This window comes from Camelus ferus, chromosome 16 (genome assembly GCF_009834535.1).
Source record: "Camelus ferus isolate YT-003-E chromosome 16, BCGSAC_Cfer_1.0, whole genome shotgun sequence".
Taxonomy (NCBI): domain Eukaryota; kingdom Metazoa; phylum Chordata; class Mammalia; order Artiodactyla; family Camelidae; genus Camelus; species Camelus ferus.
Genome location: NC_045711.1, coordinates 17,406,574 through 17,428,119, shown reverse-complemented (window position 1 = coordinate 17,428,119; position 21,546 = coordinate 17,406,574). Strand labels below are relative to the sequence as shown.

Sequence of the window (21,546 nt, the reverse complement as noted above, 5' to 3'; positions counted from 1 at the left end):
ACCAGGCTGAGCTCCTCGCTCCCCCAAGGGTAGCCCGAGATCTCGGGGGCCCCTCCTTCAAGACCATCTTCCCCTCCAGAAGGAGGATGCTTAGGGAGGGCCCTCAGAACAGCAGTGGGGGGAGGGTGCAGGGGCCTCAGCCTGGTGGGAGCTGCTGTACACCCGTCTCTACTCCCTGCCATCTGCCACCCCTTGCTCTGGGGCCAGAACCCCCCATTTTCAGGTACCCCACGCAAGCCCTGAGGCTTCAACCCTGGAAGGAGAGGGAGGTGGAGGCTCGGCCTCAGAATCACGAAGAAAACAGGATATGGGAAGAGCTCAGTAAGAGTTCCAGCATGGGGGGAGCGGGGGAAGTGCAAAGGCCCTGAGGCTGGTAGAGCTCAGCGTGTCTGTGAATCCAGAGGAAGGCCAGTGTGGGAGGAGAGACCAGAGTGGGCTGAGAGCCTGCACTTGGGCTTGTTCGGGTTTCACTCAGTGGGATGGGGAGCCACCCAGGGGGAGTGAGGCTTCTGAGCATGCATGTGTGTTGGGGAGACAAGAGGCCCTTGGGTCCCAGCAGAGCGCCAGTGTCCAGCTTCTCCATCCTAGAGAACTAGCTCACAAGCCTCCTGGCATGCCAGGCCCCATGGCTGCTCCCGTCCTGCTGTGCCCCCACATTGGCCCCTCCCCCTGCCCAGCCGGGGCGCCCCACTTTGCTCACTTCCTCCTCCAGGGAAGGGCCCTGAGGAACCATCTCCTCTCCCACTTGGGGGGGGACGGTGGTGGGGCGGTATGGAGAAGGGAAGGAGGGCCAGAACGCTTTTCTCTCCATGAGGGGCTGTCCTTCCCTCCCATCTGCAGGACGCCCGCCCGCCAGCAAGGCCCTGCCAGGGTCATCAGGACACCAGCCACTCTGCCCCACGATTTGCAAGAAATTCCCCTCTGCTTCTTCCTACAGTGCCGTCCTGACCCACAGTTTCTGAGTCCCAGTGTCCCCTCTGCCCCCAATGTTCAGGGGCCACAAACCCCTGAGGCCCCCACTGCTGCGTGGGCAGAGACATGGCCAGGGTCTGTGTCCCCCTGGGAGATATCAGGATTGCTGGGGAGAGGGGTGGCGGGAGAACCCAGGGTCAGCGCGCCAGGAAATCAAACTCCTCTCCTCTCCCTCCCGCCACACTCCCAGCCCCCACCCCGCAGACCAGCCTGCTGCCAGTGTCTCTCAGGGCTCATGCCCCCAGGGACATCGCCCCTCCCCCCCGCCACTGCTTTCCCCCAACCCCAATTCTTCACCTCACCTCCTCCAGGCAGCACCCCGCCCCCCCCAACGCCCCACCCCACACAGTGCTGTCCTTGTGCAAGGAGGCTGGGTGGGAAAGAGAGACAGACCCGCCTGGGTGACTGCAACTCACCAGGCCTGTGGCTTCCTCTTCCCCAGCCCGCGTTGCGGCCTCCACTGCGAGTGGGGGCTCAGGTGGTAGGTCAGCTGCCGGCACAGCTTCTCCATGGCGCCCAGCGCGTCGCCTTCCTGCAGAGGCAACCACAGGCGGTGGGTCCCTGAGTCAGGGAGCAGGCCGGGAGCCCAAGCCCCTACCTCCAGCCTCCTGTCTCCGCAGGAGGAGAGGAGCGGGGGGGGGGGGGCACTCTGTGCTGGCCTCAGGTGGCCACCCTGAGCAGGGAGCAGGGTTGCACAACTGATCTGCACGATGGTTTTAGTTTCTGTGAATCAGCTGCTGTCACTGAAAAAACCTGAGATTTCTATAAAAGTCTGGATTCCACGTGGTCTGATCACTGACCCCTTAGCCAGGGTTCACCAGGGTCCCTGCCACTGCTCAACGCCAAGGCTGTCCAGCTCACCCTCTCGCTTCACAAGTCCCCACTGGGCTCCCCTGAGTGCGGGGCACTCGCTCTAGAAGCTGGGGATTCAACCATGAGCAAATGTCCTCGCTTCCGTATTTCCCACAGTAAGGAGGAAAGTGAAATACTTTGCACGACTCTTCTTCCCTCGCCAGCACTGGGGAAGCAAAAGAGTGGCAGCCCGAGTCCTTCCCAGCCCGCTTCACTCCTCAGCGCTTGAGCGTGAGACCCCGGGTGTTACTGCCTGAACTGTGTTCCCCAAATTCTTAAGTTGAAGTCCTAATCCCCAGTATCTCAGAATGTGGCTATACTTGGGAGACAGGGCCTCTAAAGAGCAATTAAGGAAAGATGAGATCATCAGGGTGGGCCCTGCGCCAATATGACTGTGTTCTCGTGAGAAGGCAGCAGGATGCAGACACTCAAGGTGGGAAGACCGCATGAAGATGCAGTGAGACGACGGCCGTTGGCCTCCTACAAGCCAAGGAGAGAGGCCTCAGAAGAAACCAAGCCGCCTTGATCTCAGACTTCCAGCCTCCAGAACTGCGACGAAACCAATTTCTGTTGCTTAAGTGGCACTCTGTCACGGCAGCCCCGGCGAACTAGCACGCCAGGTTAAAGGACGCCACAGGGAGAACTTGGAAGCCAATCCAACAGTCACCAAGCCCCAGGACTGAGCAGCCAAGAGTGTGTTCTCCAACCCGATGTTCCAGTGCCAAGGGACAGGGAGTGCCAGGCTCAGATGCAAACCCACTTGCAGACAGCAACGCGACGTGGTCATATCAACCATTAACCCATGTCCCGTGCCTGGCAGGGCGCCTGGCACAGAGCAGGTACTCAGTCGAGGCCACCTTGATCACAACCATTGTCATCATCACGCTGCTGGTGGAGAAGCAGCTTACAGTCATCCCCCCTCATCTGCTGTTTCACTTTCCAAGGTTTGAGTAACCTGTGGTCAACTTTGGTCCAAAAATATTAAATGGAAAAGTCCAGAAATAAATAACTCATAAGTTTTAAATTGTGCACGGTTCTGAGTAACCAGATGGAATCTGTGCTGTCCCACCCTGTCCTGCCCGGATGTAAATCATCCCTTTGTCCAGCGTATCTGTACTGTATACACCACCTGCCCATCGGTGTAGGTTAGGTTTGGTACTACTTGCAGTTTTGGGCATCCACTGGAGATCTTGGAATGCATCCCCCGCGGATAAGGTGGGGACAACTGTACTGAGGAGTTAAAAGCATGGACTTGGAGCCAAATTCTGCGGATTCAGATTCTTGCTTTGTCATCTCCTGTGTGACCTTGGGCAACTCACTTGACCTCTCTGTGCCTCCAAGCCTCATCCATGAAGGGATCACAGTATCGACCTCACAGAGGATTTTGTGAGGATTAAATGAGTCACTATCTGTAAAGTGCTCTGCATACAGCTCAGAACACAGCAGGCTCTTGGGGAAAGTGCCTAAGTGAACACGGTGCTGCACCGGAAGGCAGCGAGAGCACACAGACCTCCGGCAGAGGAAAGGAGGAAGACTGCTTCTGCCCAGGCTCAGATCTGAGCCCGCCTTTTAAGAGCGGATGGGTTACTGGATTTTGGATGAGGCGCCCCTGAATGGGAGTAAAGAATGTGAGCAAGGGCCAGGGGTGTGGGGTTGTTACGGGGATGGGGGCAGGTGACGATCTGGGGCCTGACTGCTTCTCGCCACCTCCCTGGTCCCAGCCACTGCCGTGTGACCTGGGTAGCTGCAGACAGGCATTACACTAGGGCTTTACAGCATTCCCACCACAACTTCAAGCAGTAAATGTTTTCTTACTCCCATTTTACAGAGGAGGAAACTGAGGCTCAGAGAGCCAGGGGATAGGGCTGGTGGAAAGGAGGCTCTAAGGGAGGGAGACAGGAGAGAAAGGAGGCAGGAAGTGGGGGGCTGAGTGTCCAAAAAGGTGAAGCATCTGAGCAGAGACCCAGGAGGCAAAGGAAGGCTGAGACGGAATGGAATTGGCTAAACCTCTCTGGTCTGCCTGAACCTCGACCTCTATTTCCTAAGCCAACCTGCCTGAGAAACTACTGCTACCTGTCACTCCAGGCAACTGCATCTGCACCCCCAGAGTTGACGTCCTCCGTTTCTAGACTTGGTTCCTTGCTGAGTCTGATCGTGCGGTGTGTGTGAAATGGGATGCAGATAGGGCCACAGGGGAGCGACAGGTCACGTTTGCATCTTGGGGCCATCTCTCTGGCTGGGAGGCAGAAAAAGGGGTGGACTGGAGACGGTGGACACAGGCCCTTGGAAAGGCTGACTGTAACAGAGGCCACTACACTGGACTAATGGTTACAGCACGGAGCGGGTGTGGGCAGGGAGGGATGAAGAGGGCTCCAGGCTTTGTGCTCAGGACCTGGGAGAAGGCAGGGGCTCCGGAGAGGAAGCAGGTGAAAAGGCCGGGTCAGGGAGTGACCAGCTTACGTGGGGCCATGTGGAGTTTGAAGGGCCGATGGGACGTCCAGCTGGAAGATGCGATTAGATTTACGGAGCTGGGGCTCGAGGCAGGTCTGAGCTGGACACATTCATCTGATTAAACCCCCTGGTTAGGGAATGAGCAGAGAGGGGAGATGGGGGAACAGCAGAATATCAAAGGGGTAGGGGAGGACACACGGACATGAAGGGATGGAGAAGCTGGGTCAGAGAAGAGAAGTAAGCAGAGCCATGGGCACCAAGGAAAAGGGGGTCCAGTGCGATTAGACACCCCGTCGAGGCCCCTGGGACTCCAGTGAGTGGTTGCTGGCCGGCACAGGCTCAGGGAGCGGCGGTCTCAGTGCTGGCCGGGGTGAAGGCCAACTCTGGAGGCCAAGGGGAAAGGGGAGGAGGTGGCACACCTAGAGCTGCGCGTCTCCACGTGGTACCCCTGGCATTCAGGAATCACCCAGAGCTTTAGAGACTCCTGCTGCCTGCACTGCCCCAGCGATGGGTGGGCAGCTCCAGCGAGGGGAGTTTTTAAAGCTCCGCAGGTGATTCCGCTGTGCCGCCAGGTGGACACACTTTACAGACAAGGAGGACCAGCAGGTGGGATGTGGTGGTCGGAGAGCATCACTCCTGGGACCACCCCGAACGTGACCAGTCTCACACAGCACCTGCTCCAAAGCTGAGGCGTGAGCTCCTCAGCTTCGGCTCCTCCTCCAACCACTTCCCAGGGTTTCCAAAATCTGGGGCCAGGAATCTCCCTTCCACCCTCCAGGTCTAGAAGAAAGAACCGGCAAGAGGCGGCAAAGCAGCCGCCGCAGTGCCCAGGCATTGCCACCAGAGGGCAGCCGCGCGCAGGGCGAGGCCCGGGATCGACCCGCTGCCCCGAAGCCGAACCCGTTTCCTCATTTACGGAACAGGGAGGGAAAACGTGCTCATCGCACTGGGCGGACCTGAGACCATACGTGAGCTCAGGTCCTCGGGAGTGAGAGCCCCTCCACCTGTCTGGACCAAATAAACATTATGTGCCACCCGCCCAGCACTGCTCTGTGCTCCCCCTTCAGAGCTCGGCGTGGAACAGGCGCTCCGACCAGCGGCTCTACGAGTGCCAGTGCGGCGCCAAGATCCGAACCCGCAGGCGCTCCGAGGCTGGCACTCTGCTCTGCCCTCCCCTCCAGTGATGAATCTTTCTAGAAGGTAGGTTCAAGGTGTTTCTATCACTTGCAACCAGAAAACCCTCAAGCAGGCCCAGCTGTTGTCCCAGCTCCATCACTTTTGGAAGCGGCAGCCGAGCCTCCTCTGGCAGAGGCAGGAGAGCAAGACTGGGCAGGACTGGCCCAGCAGTGCAGGAGGAGGAAGGGAAGGGAGGGAGGAGGCGAAAAGGGGGGAGGATGCTGGCCCCGCTCCTCTAGGAACTTTGTTCTGAAATCCCTGGAGCCCAGCAGCCCTCTGTGGGACCAGACCCCTCTCCCAAGCCTCAGCTGACTGGTCCATAAGTAGGCACTGGAATGCCGACTTGAGATGGAGACATCCCGACTCCTGGGGGCTGAACCCCGAATTTCCTGCCGTGCGGCGTGGGAAGCAGGGATGGGGAGTGAGGCTGGGTGGAGCGGGGGGGGGGCGTCTGCGCTGTCTCATCTGTGGTTCTCGTGCCTCTTTCAGGCTCTGGGCCCCACAAGACCCCTCCCTATGGGGAGGATAAATCCTCTTCCTGGCTCGAGTCAGCCCTCGTGGGCTTCTGTTACTGCAACAGAGGCTTCACCGGCCCCCTTCCCGCCCCCAGAGGCTCCAAGATGGGTTGTAGAATCTGCTCCCTGCAGCTCTTCCCCCACCGTGGAATAGGAAGGCGGGGTGGCACGAGTGGGGTGACTTAGCGCCTGCCCAGGGCTGCTGATCTGAGGGGGCCCTGGAGAAGAGCCTGCTTGAGGGGTCCACTGGCCAGGCGGGGTCAGTGTCCTTCGTCTCTCAGACGGTGATGCCTGCCCCCGTCCCCTGCCGTCTTCACTCCCCAGACACCTGTGTTTGCTGCCCCAGGACTCTGACAAGCACAGCCCTCAACCATTCTGCACCCAACGCTTCTCTCATTCGTTCATTCATTCATTCATTCATTCATTCATCAAATATGGCCCAATGTGCGCTGGGCCAGGGCCCGGATACTGAGCCGAGTGCTGGGTTTTCTGTTAACTCCTCCCCCAGCTCATTCTCTGGTCTCCTCTGTGCTGGGAAGGCTGAGCTCTTGCAGACACGTCGTCTGGCCCTCTTGCTTCCAGCTGGACTCAGCAGTTGGGAGCAAGTGGAGGGAGCCCGAAGGGCAGGAGAGAAAGGCCCCGGGTTGGCCCTTCTCATTCCCATCCTGCTTTAACCGGCCTGCAAGACGCCCCTCCAGATGGACGCTAGCCTCCTCGGAGAGCGCTTGTGTGCCCCTTCCACGCTGCATCAGGGCTGATCGGGCCCATCAACACACTCTGGCAGCAGTGACGGTACGTGATATCTGAGGCTGACACACAGAAGACACTGTGGCTTCTCCCCTACTCTCTGGGACCCCACTCGCCCTGGGAGAAGCCAGCTGCCCTGATGTGAGGAAGCTCAAGCAGTCCTGGAGACCAGCCCAAGTGGCAAGGAGCTGAGGCCTCCTGCCAGCAGCCCTGGGATGCGCTGTCCTGCCAATCCCCGTCGAGCCTTCAGATCCGCACAGCCTTGGCCAGTGTCCCGAGCCCCTGACTAGAGCTGCCTAGCTGCACTGCCCCTGAATTCCTGACCTACACAGATGGCCCAGCGAAGAGTGTCTCTTGTGTGAAGCCGCCGTGGCCTGGGGGGGTCTGTCGTGCAGTAACAGCAAAGAACACAGGCCTGGAAGAGGCGTTCTCCCGGCCCCAGCAACACGGCTTCCCCTGGCAGACGTCCTCAGCACACCTCCAGGCACACCCTCACTCTAGCATCTGCTGGTGGGGAGCCTGACCAGAGAGGTGATTGAAGAGAGGTGCGGGGTGGGGCTGTGGCACAGGGGCAGAAGGAGCCCCTAAAGTTTCCTGCTAGAGGATCTGTGCTGACAGTGGGGTAGGTGTCTTTGGAGTTCGAAGCCAGCCTGTGGATGCGGACTTGGATCTATCAGTACACAGACGTGGGTGGGATGGGGTTGCCTGTTCCCCCCAACCCAGGCAGGCACAGACCCACTCCTTCCCAGGGTCTCGGCCCATACTGAGCTGGGGTACAGGAGAGGGTTTTGGGTAGGCTGAGAAAACAGACGGGACTCATTCAAGGCGGTCACCTTAGCCGAGGGAAGGGTGATTTGTCTTGTGGATGCTTCACCAGGAGATAGGACCAGATTGCCCCATCTCGTAGCTAAGGGAGCCGCCCTCGCCCCGCGCATAGCTGATGGTCTTGACACCTCTGCCTACAATCTCTAGGCTCATACTTGGGCTGACCTGAAATTCTCAAATGAAAGAGGTCAGAGCAGCAAGTCCTGGCCAGCCCTGAGCCAGCTCACATAGCGAAGGTGGGTGCAGAAGTTGTCCCCATCTCCAGCCTGGGGACCCTGTAGCCAGGACCTCCCACCTCGGCCTCAACCACAGCTGGCAGAGTCCTCCCAAATGGCCTCTCCTGCCACGTAGTCTTGGTGGGGCACCGGCCAGGCCCCTGACCCCACTGAGGCTACCTCTGGAAGTCTGGGTTGGCAGGCAGCCCACTGATTTCCAAGACTCTGGGTCCACAGGGACCGCTGTCTTCCTTGCCTCTGTGACTGACCCACAACTGACCTGCTAGGTCTGAGCACCCCGCTTGGCAAGTGGTCAGGGCTAACAGACCAGTTACACGTGGGCTTCTGTGCACGGGGCATTCGGCTGGGCCAGGCACATGCTCGTGCTTCTTATAAATCACCTCCCTAAACTCCCATAAGGGCTGATAGGAGAGAATATGGCTCTGTCCCACTAGAGCTGGGAGAACCAAGTTCAGCTAATTAAGTGCCCTGGGAAAGCTACACCTGCACGATGGGCTGAACCCTCATTCATAAGTTGAACCCCATCCCAGTGGGGTGGTGTCTGGTGGGGCCTTGGGGAGGTGATTAGGGTTAGATGAGGTCACGAGGGTTATAAAAAGAGGCCAGAGAGCTGGCAAGCTTTCCTGCTGCCACGTGAGGCCACAAGGAGCAGGCGGCCGTCGGCAGACCAGGAAGGGAGCCCGCACCAGAACCCGACCGTGCTGCACCCTCATCCCGGGCCTCCAGCCTCCGACACTGGGAGAGATGCGTGTCTGCTGTCTGTTACCACTCAGTGCGTGGAACATGATACTGCAGCCTGAGCAAAACCACCTGCGAATGGCCCCCCTGGTCCCCCGGGGGAGGGCACGCATTGCCGTGTAGGACCCCTCGGCCCACCCCTGCTTCTTAGCCACAGCCTGTCTCCCGGGGTTGACATGCGCAGCTGGCCACCTGCAGACCCACCTGTGTGGAGGGAGGCAAGCACTGGAGCTGCTCCCACACAGGCCCCTCCTCCCCGGCCCTGCCCCCACCCCGCAAGCTCTGCGGCACTAGGGCCCAAACCACACGGGTTCTCACCTGGGGTGTAACCTTTCTCAGATCACTTCATCACCTAATCTTCGTCTTCCTCAACTCTAAAATGGGCGTAAAACAGTCCTCTCCTCTTAGCTGCTCTGAGTGCCCTGTGATCCGTCACTCCTCTTATCCTTGGGCGACTAAACCCACGCCCTAGAAGGGGCAGGGGCCTGGCACCTGCAAGGCCCCCGCGTCCCGGTCCCAGCTCCCCAGGCGAGCCAGGTATAACCTGAACGAGAAGCGGGCGGTTCCAGCTCCAGCGGGTCCCCCGTGGCTCCTGCACCAGCAACTCTTCCCCAGGCCTTGGGGCTCCCAATCCTCAGACCCTCATTATTGTGGCGCGTTTGAGCCCAGCACCCCTGCCACCTTCCGCATCCCTCCACAACCCCGCCAGCGCCTGCCCTCAGCCCTCCACAGCCAGCTCCCCACCTCGGAGCCTTGGTGCCCTGAAGCCGGAGCAAAGGCCCTAGGCAAGGCGCCAGATGGAGGCTCCACCCCAAAGCAAGGTTCAAGTTTGCGCCCAGGCCAGGCAGAGGGTGGACTTGGCAACCACTTCCCTCTCTGCTCCCGGGTCCTGTTCTGAAGCTGAGGCCTCCCTCAGGCGCTCCCCCGTCCTGCTTTGGCTTCCTGCCCCTTCCTTCCTGCTAGAAGGAAGCGCATCTTTTGGAAGCTGCTGGTAATTGGGGGGTGGGAGAGAATAAATGAAAACAGAGAGAAAAGCTCAAGTGTGGAGTTGCCCTGCCCTGGCCCTCCCCTCCCTGCCTGGGTCCCAGTGTGGACCCAGGAGGCAGCAGGAAGAGGGTCAGATCCCCTGCCCAGAGGGGCTGGGCAGCACCATAGAGCCAGGAGGGAAGTGGACATGAGTGAAGCGGTTCGGTGTAAAATGACACTCAGCCTCAGAGAGGACAGCTGGGAGTGGTGGGGACTGAGGCCAACTGAGAGCAGCACACAGGGCCATGGCTACACCACACGGCACTTTGTGCAAATAAGAAAAAGCCCACCTGTAGGTGGACATAGCCTTGCACTCGTGCCCATGCTGGTAGGCAGAGAGAGGGCTGGATCTGAACTGTCACCTGTCTCCCCCACCCCAGCACCTCCGTGTACATGTCTTTGTGCAGGGTACAACCTGCACAACTGTCTGTGGCAGCCCTGGCCCCACTTATAGGGGTGGCTATTCAGCCTCAGCCCTGTAGAAATGAGGGCTTCCTGTTCCTGGAACGTCCCATTTTTCAAGGGCAGCCAACATGGGGATTGTGTGAAATACTCTGATTTTTAAATGTGGGCAATGAATCTGGATTTACAGCCCTTGGGCTGAACAAGACCAGTGCTGATGGCACCCGGGTGCAGCCCTCACCATGGAGGCTGGGCCTCGGGGCTGGGTGGGTGCCTCAGGTGCCTGCACGAGGGGCCTAGGCAGCACTGACCAGCCCCTCTTGGGCACTGGGCTGTTCTGCCCAGGAAGCTGCCCACCTCACACCCTGGACCTGGCTGGCTCAGACCACAGCTGCCCTACCGGCTTGGGGCAGTGGATGTAGCGGGCCAGGCTGATGACAAGGTCGTGTGTGATGGGGTCCACCAGGTTCCTGAAGCTGGCGTAGCGGTACAGGACGTCATCCAGCGAGGTCGACTCCATGCCTAGGTCCTGCAAGAGTGAAGGATGCCCAGAGGTCAGGGAGGCCCCACTCTACCCTGGAGTCCCGCCCAGCACGCCCAGAGCAGCCCCTGGGACCAGCAGAGCCCTGGCGAGGGAGAAGACCCCTCCAGAGAGGTTCCCATCCTGCACAGAAGCATCTACAGAAGTGCCCTGGGGCCAGCAAGCCCCGCAGACACGGCCGCCCAGCCTGTGGGCCTCTCCACCTCCCCTGGGGACGAAGCCAAGCGTGGCTGGCCACAGCGGCGCTGGGGCTGCTTCTCCATTGGAACGGCATGACAATAAAATTCCCCGGCTTTGTGGCAGGGTCACCTATTGCTACTTGTTTTCTTCTTGCTTCGGAGGGCATTTTTACTGCTCCTTCCGTAAAGGGCCCAACCTCAGTGGTCCTTTGCCTTGGAGGGGGTCTCTGAGCCGCGAAGTTGAAAGAAGAAGTCGTCAGGCACCCAGAAGAAAACCCCACCAGGGCTCTCTAAGAAAGGGTGTCAAGTGGGGCCATCCTAAGGGGAGGGCAGGGAGCACGGGGGCAGGGTGCGGCGCACGGTGGGCCTTGGAGGAAACCACTGGAGCAGCGGTGCCCCAAGCCTGGGGAGGCGCGAGGGCTGGCGGGCACCGGCTGGGAGCCTCTGCAGAGACCCCTGCCCACCAGCAAGGGGCCCCCCGGGCGTGGCCAAGAGCAGTGACAAGACTGGGACCTAATCCCAAGGGCCCTGCTCCAAATGTTCTGGACTGTATAAGACTCCAAGATTCCTGTCTGACCCCAAGAAAGAGGCAGGCCCCCCAAACAGCACTGAACTTGAATTTCCCACCAGCCAAGCTGGAGGGAGCTTGGAACAGAGTTAACTGCTTTAGAGAAGTAAAGAATGATGGTTTTCAACGGCAGAGTGTTGGACTAAACGTTACACCTGTGTATGAGGAAGAGCTTGGGTCTGCCTTCCGACTCTCCTCAAACCCCTGCCCCAGCTTCCGTCGTCCTTCCTGGGAGCTGTGGCTCCTGCTCTTAGCTTGGGGCCTTGCACAGAGTGAGCAACAAGGACATGCTCTCCTGGGGACCCTAGGTCCCCGGGGCCCCAAGCCGATGTGGAGCTGCCCCATCACAGCCCAGAGGAGGCAGGCTCCCAGGCTGGGCCCAGCGACCCAGCGGGGACAGGAAATGTGTGGTGACAGGGGAGTCCCAGCTGGGGTTTGCTCCCTGTCATTAAGGTTGATTATCCTGAACTTTTCTAAACTCCTCCCCCATGTGATTCTTAGAAATCCCTGAATGCTAGAAGGCTGGGTACCACTACTCCCCATTTACAGATGAAGAAACTAAGGCCCAGAGCCACTGACTTTAACGTCAGAATTCCAGGAATGGAACGTACGACCGATGGCTGTAGTTAGCACGGCCGTGTGGTATCTTTGCGAGTTAAGAGTGGCTCCTAAAGGCTCTCATCACAGGGCGGAAAGCAGTTTTGTCTTCTGATTACCTGAGGTGATGGGTGTGCACTGGACTCACTGCACTGGGTCAGGCCGTCATGCGCCTGCCTCATCCTAAGTGCTCTATGTCAGCTATGTCTCAATAGCACTGAAAGAAAAAGTCACATGAAATAAAGATGTTACAGAGGGATTTCAGGAACGGTGGGGGTGGGCTTCAGCCTCAGCCTGGGGCCTGCCTTTGGAGGCTCGGCCTTCTCTGCGGGTGGGCGCTGCCCTGCGGTTTGGCGGCTGATGTTGCTAAGAGCGAAGAAAGAGAGGGCTTTGCTGGTGTCTCTGGAGGGGCCGCCCTCAGCCCCGGTGGGAGCCTGGGGAGACTGGCGAGCCCGCGCCCCAGCCGGGTCCCACCGGCGAAGGTTCCTAGCGCTCTGCCCCCACGTCCCAGCTCCCCGCAGGAAGGAACGGGTCTCCAGCTCCATCGAGGGCACCAGGGGGCCATCTTGGGTCTGTATCTGTTTGGCAGGAATGAGCCCCAGAGACAGGGGCCGTGCCCCGCCAGCCTCTCTGGCTGCAGAAATACTACGCGGCCAGCCCCCCGGGTGTGGGTGAGGGCAGCCTCTGAGTGCCAGCTGCCGGGTTCTAGGGCCGAGGGCCTCTGCTGGGCCAAGGGCAAGGCAGCGCCGGGGAGCGCTACCTGGGCCACCACACCTCAGTCCTCGCCTGTAAAATGGGCACGGTGACCTGCATCACAGGTGGGCCAGAGAAATACCTAGTGGCACAGGCAGCGCCTGGCAGGGGTGAGAATCCCAGCCCAGCCCCATAACCCCCCGCTTCCGGTGCCCCCCCCCGCCACAGGCTGAGGGTCTTAGCCTCTCGGTAGATCCCAGACCCTTTTGAGAACACAACAAAAGCCATGACCTCTCTCTCTAGAGAAATGCCAGTCGGGGCAGGACAGGGGGTCTGGCACACGGTCCAGGCCAGCCTCACGCTCAGCAGGGGGACACAAACGGTCACCCAGCAAAGTGCAGACACCAGGGCTGCCCTCTGTGTTGCAGGAGAGGCTGGGGATGCAGGAAGGGGGTTCAGACTGTAAATGTGGGCAGGAGACCTCTTCCCTCTGAGGGTCTGCTTCCCCATCCATGAGATGGGCAGATGAGCCACAGCGGGAGGTACCACACCGGCTTCCTGGATCTTGGGGTGGACAGTGACAAGGAGAGAGGCCAGGAGAGTCAGCGAGGCCTCAGGCCCAGCTCTGCTGACAGCCCTTTAGTCAAAAAAAAAAAAGAAAAAAAATGCAGTTCTGTTGCCAAAGAAAAGTTTGAAACCTCTGGACTGGATGGCTGCTTGGGTTTCTTGGGGAAGTTCCTGCCCGCCCCACCCCACCTTCCCACCCGTCCTTTTCAGGCCAGTGGAGGCCACCCCATCCTGGAAGGCCCAGGAAACCCTAGCTGCTGACCCAGGATGCTGGGGCAGGTGTGGGAAGATGTGAACTGTTCTTCCCCAGAGACGGCCCCTGATGTCCCTGGCCTCCACGTCCCCACCCCTGCCGTCACCCTGGGCACCAGCCTGCTGACAGTGGCTGCTCTTGTCTGGGGTCATGTAGCTCTTGCTGGGGAGGGGGTGGGGAGGGGTCTCCCCAGGAGGGCAGACATGGCCCTGATCCAGGCTCTGGGGAACTGGGAGTCACAGCCACCACCTGCCTTGTGACTTCTAGCTGGGGTGGGGTGCCCCAAGGTCCCAGGGCTCCCTGTGAATTCCAGCTGGGGTGGGGCTCCCCAAGGTCCCAGGGCTCCGGATACAAGACACTGCAGCAGGAACACCCGCCCAGGACCGGAGCGAGGCTGCTATGCGTTTTATTGCTTTCTTACTGTACCTGGACCCACCCAGGCCCACACAGTGCCTGTGCTGCTCTGGGACACCGGACACCCGAGGGCCTCAGGCCACTGCAGGCGTCCTTGGTGTCCTCTCCACTTCCTCCACCAAGCCAGTGACTGGGGACAAAGTGTCATGACTGCACTGACGCTGCCCAGCAGGGGCCTCAACACTCCCCAGGCCCTGGCTGCATGGGGGATGGGGGGGAATAGGAACCACATGCACCTCCTCCAGCTGCTCTGGCCTTGGAGGGGCCGGCCTGCCTTGCAAGTACCAGGCCCTCATTAAGGGTCTACAGGGTGCTCTCTAGGAGCTGTACGTGGACGGTTCTCCATCAGGAAGCCTGGGAGCATCAGCAGGTGCTCCTGAGTCACCGCAGTGGCCAGCTTGGCATGGAGAGTGTCACTGGCCTGGGACCAACGTGGCCAACGGCCAGCACATGTCATCTCAAAGAAGTGGGGCCCCCATGTTACTTGAGCTTGAAGAACCAGGTCTGGGGACTCACTCCAGGGGAAGAGAGATGTGGGCCTGAGGTGAGGGGTACAGCTTTCCAAAAAGCGAGCAGAGATTCACACAGGAGGGTTACAACTGTGGTTCTCAGAGTGTGAAGGTGGCCCTCCAACCCTTTCAGGGGCCCTGAGCTCCTCCTTCCAGCGACGGATCGGCCTGGCGCTATGTTTTCTTTGTCGACTTCACCCAAAACCACCTACTGCAGAAGCAGCAGGTATGAGAATCCAGCCACACTGAAAGATTCACAAAACTATGCGGCTATGCGCTCTTCTCACTATGTTTTTCTTTTGGAAAATATAGTTATTTGCATAAAAGTTTACTTCTGTCACAGGTAAGCTTATTAACTTTAAATGAATGAATAAATAAATCTTTAAAGTACTTTCGTTTTAACAAGATTATACTGTACAGCACAGGGAAATATACAAGATCTTGTGGTGGCTCACAGCGAAAAAAAATGTGACAATGAATGTGTGCTCATGCATAACTGAAAAATTGTGCTCTACACTGGAATTTGACACAACATTGTAAAATGACTATAACTCAGTAAAAAAAAGTTTAAAAAATAGAAAAAAAATTGTTTTAATTTCTTATTCAATAGATAAGATGTTCTTATACAATAGCATTTACTAGTTATGACCCACACAGAGAAAACCTTTTTGAAGTCCTCAATAATTTCAGAGTATAAAGATTCCTCAAAAAATTAAAAACAGAACTACCGTATGATCCCGCAATCCCACTTCTGGGTGTATGTCCAAAGGAAACGAACGGTCCATGGAAGAGATACCTGCACTCCCATGTTCACGGCAGCATTACTCACAACAGTGAAGACACGGAAACACCTAAGTGTCTGTCATCTGACGAATGGATGGGGCAGGTGTGCTCTGTATATACAATGGAAAACTACTCAGCCATGAGAAGGAAGGAAATCCTGCCACCTGCAACCACATGGATGGACCTTGAGGACATTAGGCTAAGTGAGATAAGTCAGACAGAGCAAGACAAATACTGCATGACTTCACTTACATGTGGAATCTAAAAAATAACTGAATGTGAAGGACAGAGTGGACTGGGGCTCGGGGTGCGGATGGGAGACGGTGTTTAAGGATACATACTTGCAAGCAGAAGATAAATAAGTCCTGGAGACCAGTACACAGCATGGCGATTACAGACAACAAAACTATTATAAACACACTTGCGAAGAGATTAGATCTCAATTGTTACCAACACTAGAAGAAGTGATAATTATGTGACAAGTTCGCCCACTGACCATGGCTACAATGGCAACCCTATTGCAATATAAATGTATCAAATCAACACATACGCCTTAAACAATGCTGTATGTCAATTACATCTCAATTAAAAAAAAGAGTAAAAAGTTTAAAGAGGGAACTTGATACCAAAAAAAGTTTGAGAATGGCAGGGTTGGAAGAACCGGATGTTCTGGGGGAGGGCGCTAACCTGAGGGAGAGGGGACCCTGAGAAGGGTTTGCCCCTTTGTGTCCTGCTCGACACACAGCCGGGTCTCTGGTCTCTCGCCCTTTGCGCCAATCCTCAGTGAGGCTCCCTGTTGCTGCGGGTGTGGTTTTGGTGGGGGTGCCGGGGCAGGGCTCCGAGAGAGGGAAGCCCAGCCGGCGCCCACAGCTCCTGCCTGGCGTCTGGGGGCAGAAGCAAGATCAGTCCCAGAGGCCGGCCCTGGACCAGTGAGCTGGTGCTGTGGGGGCCCGGGGCCCAGGGCCACACCCGAGCGGACAACCTAGGGCCTAGGCAGCAGCTGGGCTGGGGGGCCACCGGGGAACTGTGACCCCTGCCTGCCTGCCAGCTCCTCCCTTTCTTGGTCTTTGTGGGTATAATTGGAGATTTTAGAGCTAATTACTACTCTTACTGTTTTAGTTTGCGTGCTTTTTGCTTGTTTTTGTTTGTTTTAATGTGAAAGCTACTCTGCCGATGGTAAAATCTGGCCTTTTGCATTCAGGTTTGGACACAGATCTGCAGGTCGCAGGGACTGAGCCGGTGCTCGGGGCCACTGCTCCGTCCTCCCCTGCAGCTGCTCCTGGACCCGGATCGTGACTGTGCTGCTGAAGCTCCACACCCAGAACAACTGGTTACTTTCTGAGGCCTAGCCTACCTGAAAAACCCGTTATGTTAACGTCGCACCTGAAAGCAACCTGGCCAGGGAGAGACTCCCCTCAAAACACCAGCAGCCCCCTGGAGTTCAGCATGGCAGACGACTCTGAGGCCACCTGAGTTTTTGTGTCCTTAGTTGCTTTTTCTGCCCAGATGTCCACAGGATTGTCTTTCCCACTAACCTGCGGCTGCCCCTACGGGGCAGTCCCAACCCACCATCCCCTTCCCCGGGCACATCAGTGCAACACAAGGGGCAGCCCGAAGGGCACTCATCATCTTTACAATCTCCCAAGGTCACCAAAGGGCATCCCTTCGGGACACCCCCTAAACTCCTAACACCCCTTCCTTGTATCTCTCCCATGACCCCAACTGTCCCTCATTTCCCATCTCCAACCTCTCAGCACCCAGCCCCTCCCTTCCTAAAACAAATCAAATTAACTTCTCCGGCTGACCCAGCGCTTAGATCACCCCTCCCCCACCCCACCCCAAGCAGAGAACGGCAAGCGTTGGCGAGGACGTGCGGCAGCTGGAGCCCTTGTGCGCTGCTGGTAGGAATGTAAAATGGTGCAGCCGCTGCGGAGAACACTCCGGCGCGTTCTCAAAAAATTAAAAATAAAATTACCATACGACCCAGCAATCCTACTTCTGGGTGCATACCCAAATAATTGAAAGCAGGGACTCAGATGCTCCTACACCTATGTTCACAGCAGTATCATTCACAACGGTGAACACATCGGTGGAAACAAGCCGTGTCCATCAGGCTCTCCAGATGCGTGGATAAACGAAATGCGGTACATGTATACGGCGAGATATTATTCAGACACAAAAAGGAATAAAACCTGACATTATGCTATATTGTGGGTGAACCGTGAGGACATGACACTAAGAGAAATGAACCGGTCACAAAAGGATGGTCCACTCGGGAGGTGCCCAGAGGAGGCAGATTCACATGGACAGCAGGACAGCGGTTCCAGGGGCTTCGCGGGGGAGAGCCTGGGGTCGTTGTTTAATAGGGATTGAGTCTCAGTTTTGAAAGATGAAAAGCGCTGTGGAGACGGATGGTGGTGATGCTTGTACAACAATGTGAACATGCTTAACACCACCGACCTGTAAAAATGGTTAAGATGGTCAATCTTACGTGATGTGGAACAATTAAAAACAAAAGTCCTGAGATCCAGGCAGGCACACACAGACACCTTCCTGAGACAGGAGGGTGGAAGAAGTGGGCATGTGCATCTGAACACGTGTTTTCAGTCTGTCACACCTCGTTATTAAAAACTTCTAACACTGTGTGTCTAGTTGTGAGCGTTTTCTTTGAATTTATCTTCAGAGTTGGGGTATTTCCATCTGCCAACAGGACCTTTTACAGCCGGTGTCTTCATCAGGACTGGGGATGGTGGCTCTCAGTGTCTTGTGAATGTATCTCTTTTCCTGTCCTTCCCACAACACACTCCCATGGAGGATCTCAAGTGTGCCCTCCCGCCACTGATGGCACGTTCTGCTGTGTCAACCCCACTCTCACTGCCTCCAGGAAGGGCCGTGCCGGCTCTAGGTTCATATTCCTGCAATTTTAATTCTGCTTATTAATCTCCCTTTTCATCTCACCCTGTTTTTTTTTTTTTTTTTTTTTCTTTCTTCTCTTTTCTCGTCTCAGCTTGGCCTCTTTTTGTGGCATTTTGTTCTTTTCCCACCAAGTTCGTTTCTCCTAGACCCTGCCATAAATCATTTCAGAGGTCAGGGTCCAGCCTCCACAGCGTTTACCTTTTGCACAGGCTTCTCCCCCTACTTGCTTGCTCTTGAAGGAGGAGCGGTCTAGTGAGAACCCCGCCTCTCATCTGCTAGTGTGATGCTGTGATCTGTAATAAGAAATATATATTTGGCCTCTGTCCCGATTCTGGCACAGATCTCCTAAAACCCTCGGAATTTCCTAACTGATGAGAGAGAGACAAAGGTGTCTTTTGTTAGGAGGTGACTTTTCAGACTTTCTTGTCAATGAGGTGACTTTTGGAAAGCCCCTTGGTCACGGAAGGATGGGGGCTAGTCGCCTGGAGAAAGAACCACGTGATTAGAGGCTGGAACTTTCAGTCCCAACCCCTGACCTCTGGGGAGGGGAGAGGGCTGAAGAACGAATCAATCACCAACAGCCAACAATGTAATCTCAGTCATGCGGACGTAAGGGAGCCTCTGTAAAATCTCCAAAATGTGGGGTTCAGAGAGCTTCTGTGTTGGTGACCATGTGGAGACGTGGAGAGTGGGGCACTGGCGAGGGCATGGAAGCCCCGTGTCCTCTCCCCACACCTCCACTGCGTCTCTCTCCCATCTGGCTGTTCCTGAATTACATCCTTTTATAATCAACCGGTGATCCGGTGAGTAAAACGCTTCCCTGAGCTCTGTGAGCTGCTCTAGTAAATTAACCCAACCGAAGGCGAGGGCCGTGGAACCTCAGATCTACAGCTGGCGGTCAGAAGCGTGGTGACAGCCTGGGCTTGTGATCAGCCTGAAGTAGGGGGCAGTCTTGCGGGACTGAGCTCTTAACCCTTGGGGTCTAACTCTATCTCTGGGTAGAGAGTGTCAGAATTGAGCTGAATTGTAGGACACCCAGCTCGGGTGAAAACCCCACCCACACCTTAGGAGTTTTGACTGGAATCTTGACCGTGTCTCACAGCTGAGTCCACCCCTTCAGACTTTGGTTTGTAAGGAGCCCCGCGTGGAGGCCCCACCCCAGACACTGAGCTAATGTGACCCTGCCCTTGGGAAGGGACATCTTCGCCCACCTGGGTGGGTCTGGGTCTCCAATGCTCCAACAATGGTGTCTGTATCCCAGGACCTTCTTCCCCGTCGCTCAGCCGTGGCCAGGCTGGACCTCCCCGCGGCCACGCCTCTCCAGTTCCCCTATCTCCCGCCTGCCTGGTGGAGGTGGCTTCTGAGGGTGACTTTCTTGGAATGCAAGCAGAGAGACGCATGGAGGGGAGGGTTCAGCGGCACTCTTTCCGCCCCAGAATCGTCATTCTGGTGGGAAAGGGGCAGTGGCCTGACTCTCCAGCCTGCAGAGAAAGGGGCTGGGAGGGCTCGGCTTCCGGAGGGGAGCCGGGGGTGCCATCTGTCTTAGAGCCAGAGGAGGTTCCTCCGGGGCTGCCCACCTGTCTTTGTTTTCAGGATCTGTCATCTTTTTCTAGTGTGTCTTCTTAGGTATTTTAGGGGGGAGCTGGGGGAAGCCACACAGGAGGCTGCCAGGCATACGCTATTTTAAACCATAACCACCCCCTCCCCTTTCAAGCTTGAGGTTTTAAACCCGTTGCCAGAGGGAGGCCCCGCGGGAAGCGAGCTTGTGTCGATCTCTCTCCTCCAGGCATGATGCCGCAGCTCCTGCAACAGAGCCCAGGGAAGGAGACAGGCAGCGAGCTCCGCATATTAACCAGCAAAGGCAGACGGCTCAACGCAGAGCCCACTGGAGCGCCCCCGCCCCTCCTGAGCGCAAGGGCTGCTAATGAGGTTGTGATCAAACCCCGTCCTCCTGGGGAGAGTAATTAGTCCAGAGGGCAAGCAGGGAGCAGGGCAGGAGCCTGGTCTCCTCCTGGCTCTGGAACATCAGAGCTGCTCTGCGGGAGGGACACAGCCTGGAGCACTGGGTGGGTGACCGAACTGTGTCCCCTCCCCCACAACATTCTGGCTGCTCCTGGGGATTCCCAGGGGAGGGAAGGGAATTGCTTTAGGGAAATGCAGCAGGGACAGAAGCCAGAGGATCGGGGAGAGAAAGGGCCTGGTGCAGACTCCAGGCCGCGGCTTGCTTTATGAAGACAAGGGCCTCTAAGGCAGGTGGGCAGAGTCTTGAAAGTGCATGGGAGCCGGGGGGTGCCTGTGGCAGGTGTGCCACACAGCGATGGATGCCCTGCCCAGAAGACCAGTCCACATTCCTAGCCTCCTGGTTCCCCGACGAGGAATATGTTAGTTACCTTGTTTGGAAAAAGGGTCTTTGCAAGTGTGGTAAGTTAAGGATTTCAACACAAGATCATTCTGGGTCACCCATGTGGGATAAATCCAGTGACAGGTGTCCTCATAAGACACAGACGCAGAGGTGGAGGAGACAGGAGGACGGAGGCGGAGCCTGGAGTGACGCAGCAGCCGGAGAGGAAGGGAGCCTCCGGGCAGCCTGGGGTGTGTGGGGGGGTGCCTGCTGACTGCAGACTCCTGGTCTCCAGAACTGGGAGGGAATACACGCCTGCTGTGGGAGGGCACCAAGCGGGGGGTCATTTGTTACGGCAGCCCCAGGAAACTAATACACTGGATGGAAACAGAGGTGGCATTTCCCCCAGGGGACACACCAGTGGGCTGCGCCCCCTCCCGGCAGAATCTGCTGGCTGTTCCCACCAGCCCCGGGGCCTCTCTGGGTGTCTGGGTGCGTGTATCCCCCACATGCTCTCCTCTGCTGTTTGCTCCCAGAGGTGGGGCTGGTGGGCTAGTCCTGCAGGACCATGTGTCCTAAGATGGCTCCCAGCTCAAAGAAAGAACATTTAAACACACGTGGTGAGGGGAATCCTGACGCTGCTCCAGCACAGAAGGACTAAGCCTGCATGATCTCACTTCTAGGAGGTTCCTAGATGAGTCCAACTCACAGAGACGGAGCGTAGGAGGGAGGTCACCAGGGGCTGCGGGAGGAGGATGGGGAGTGAGTGATGGGAACAGAGATTCAGTTTGGGAAAATGAAGAGTTCTGGAGATGGATGGTGGCGAAGGTTGCACAGTAATGTGACTGTGCTTAATGCCACTGCACTGTGCACCCTAAAGGGGTTACAGTGGTAAGTTTTATGCCATCTATACCACAATTTAAAAAAAAAAAGCGGTGAGTTCACAGACATGGAAGTATGCGCGCAGCAGAGGGGTCACTCAGCAAGGCTGCAGCAGGGTTTCTGCAGCTGGAGGGAGGGAGCCACTGAGGAATCGTCCTCTGGCTCCACAGGGTTCTCGTCATTAGCAAGGCCTTGAATGCAAGGTCCTGGAGCCAAGGGCGTGGGGTGTGCACCATCCAAGAGGACACGGCCAAACTGCTGAAGAGGTGGGGCCCTGAGGACAGAAGAACAGGGAGCAGCTCTGAAAGAATCAGCAAGAGACAGAATCTAACTCAGGGAGAAGCCTCGTGGGTGGGGAGTTGG

At 57.1% G+C, this 21,546-nt stretch overlaps 1 protein-coding gene and 1 long non-coding RNA gene across 4 annotated transcripts in view; one reads left to right on the top strand and one right to left on the bottom strand.

Annotated features, from left to right (window-relative positions):
- The window catches only part of LRRC75A (leucine rich repeat containing 75A), a 48,540-nt gene that overhangs the window by 12,902 nt on the left and 14,092 nt on the right, over positions 1-21,546 (bottom strand). The window contains exons 2-4 of one of the 3 annotated variants that reach the window (XM_032498874.1): positions 11,945-12,042; positions 10,341-10,469; positions 1,389-1,504 (exon numbers count right to left, since the gene is read on the bottom strand). In XM_032498874.1, the coding sequence (XP_032354765.1) occupies positions 1,389-1,504; positions 10,341-10,469; positions 11,945-12,007 (308 nt within the window). In that variant the 5' untranslated portion in view covers positions 12,008-12,042. The remainder of the gene's footprint in view (positions 1-1,388; positions 1,505-10,340; positions 10,470-11,944; positions 12,043-21,546) is intronic. The other 2 variants (XM_032498873.1, XR_004326700.1) reach the window with 2 other exon arrangements.
- LOC116669334 lies at positions 5,976-9,834 on the top strand. Its single transcript, XR_004326701.1, has 3 exons — positions 5,976-6,229; positions 9,539-9,554; positions 9,824-9,834. It is a non-coding gene; the product is annotated as an uncharacterized LOC116669334 (long non-coding RNA).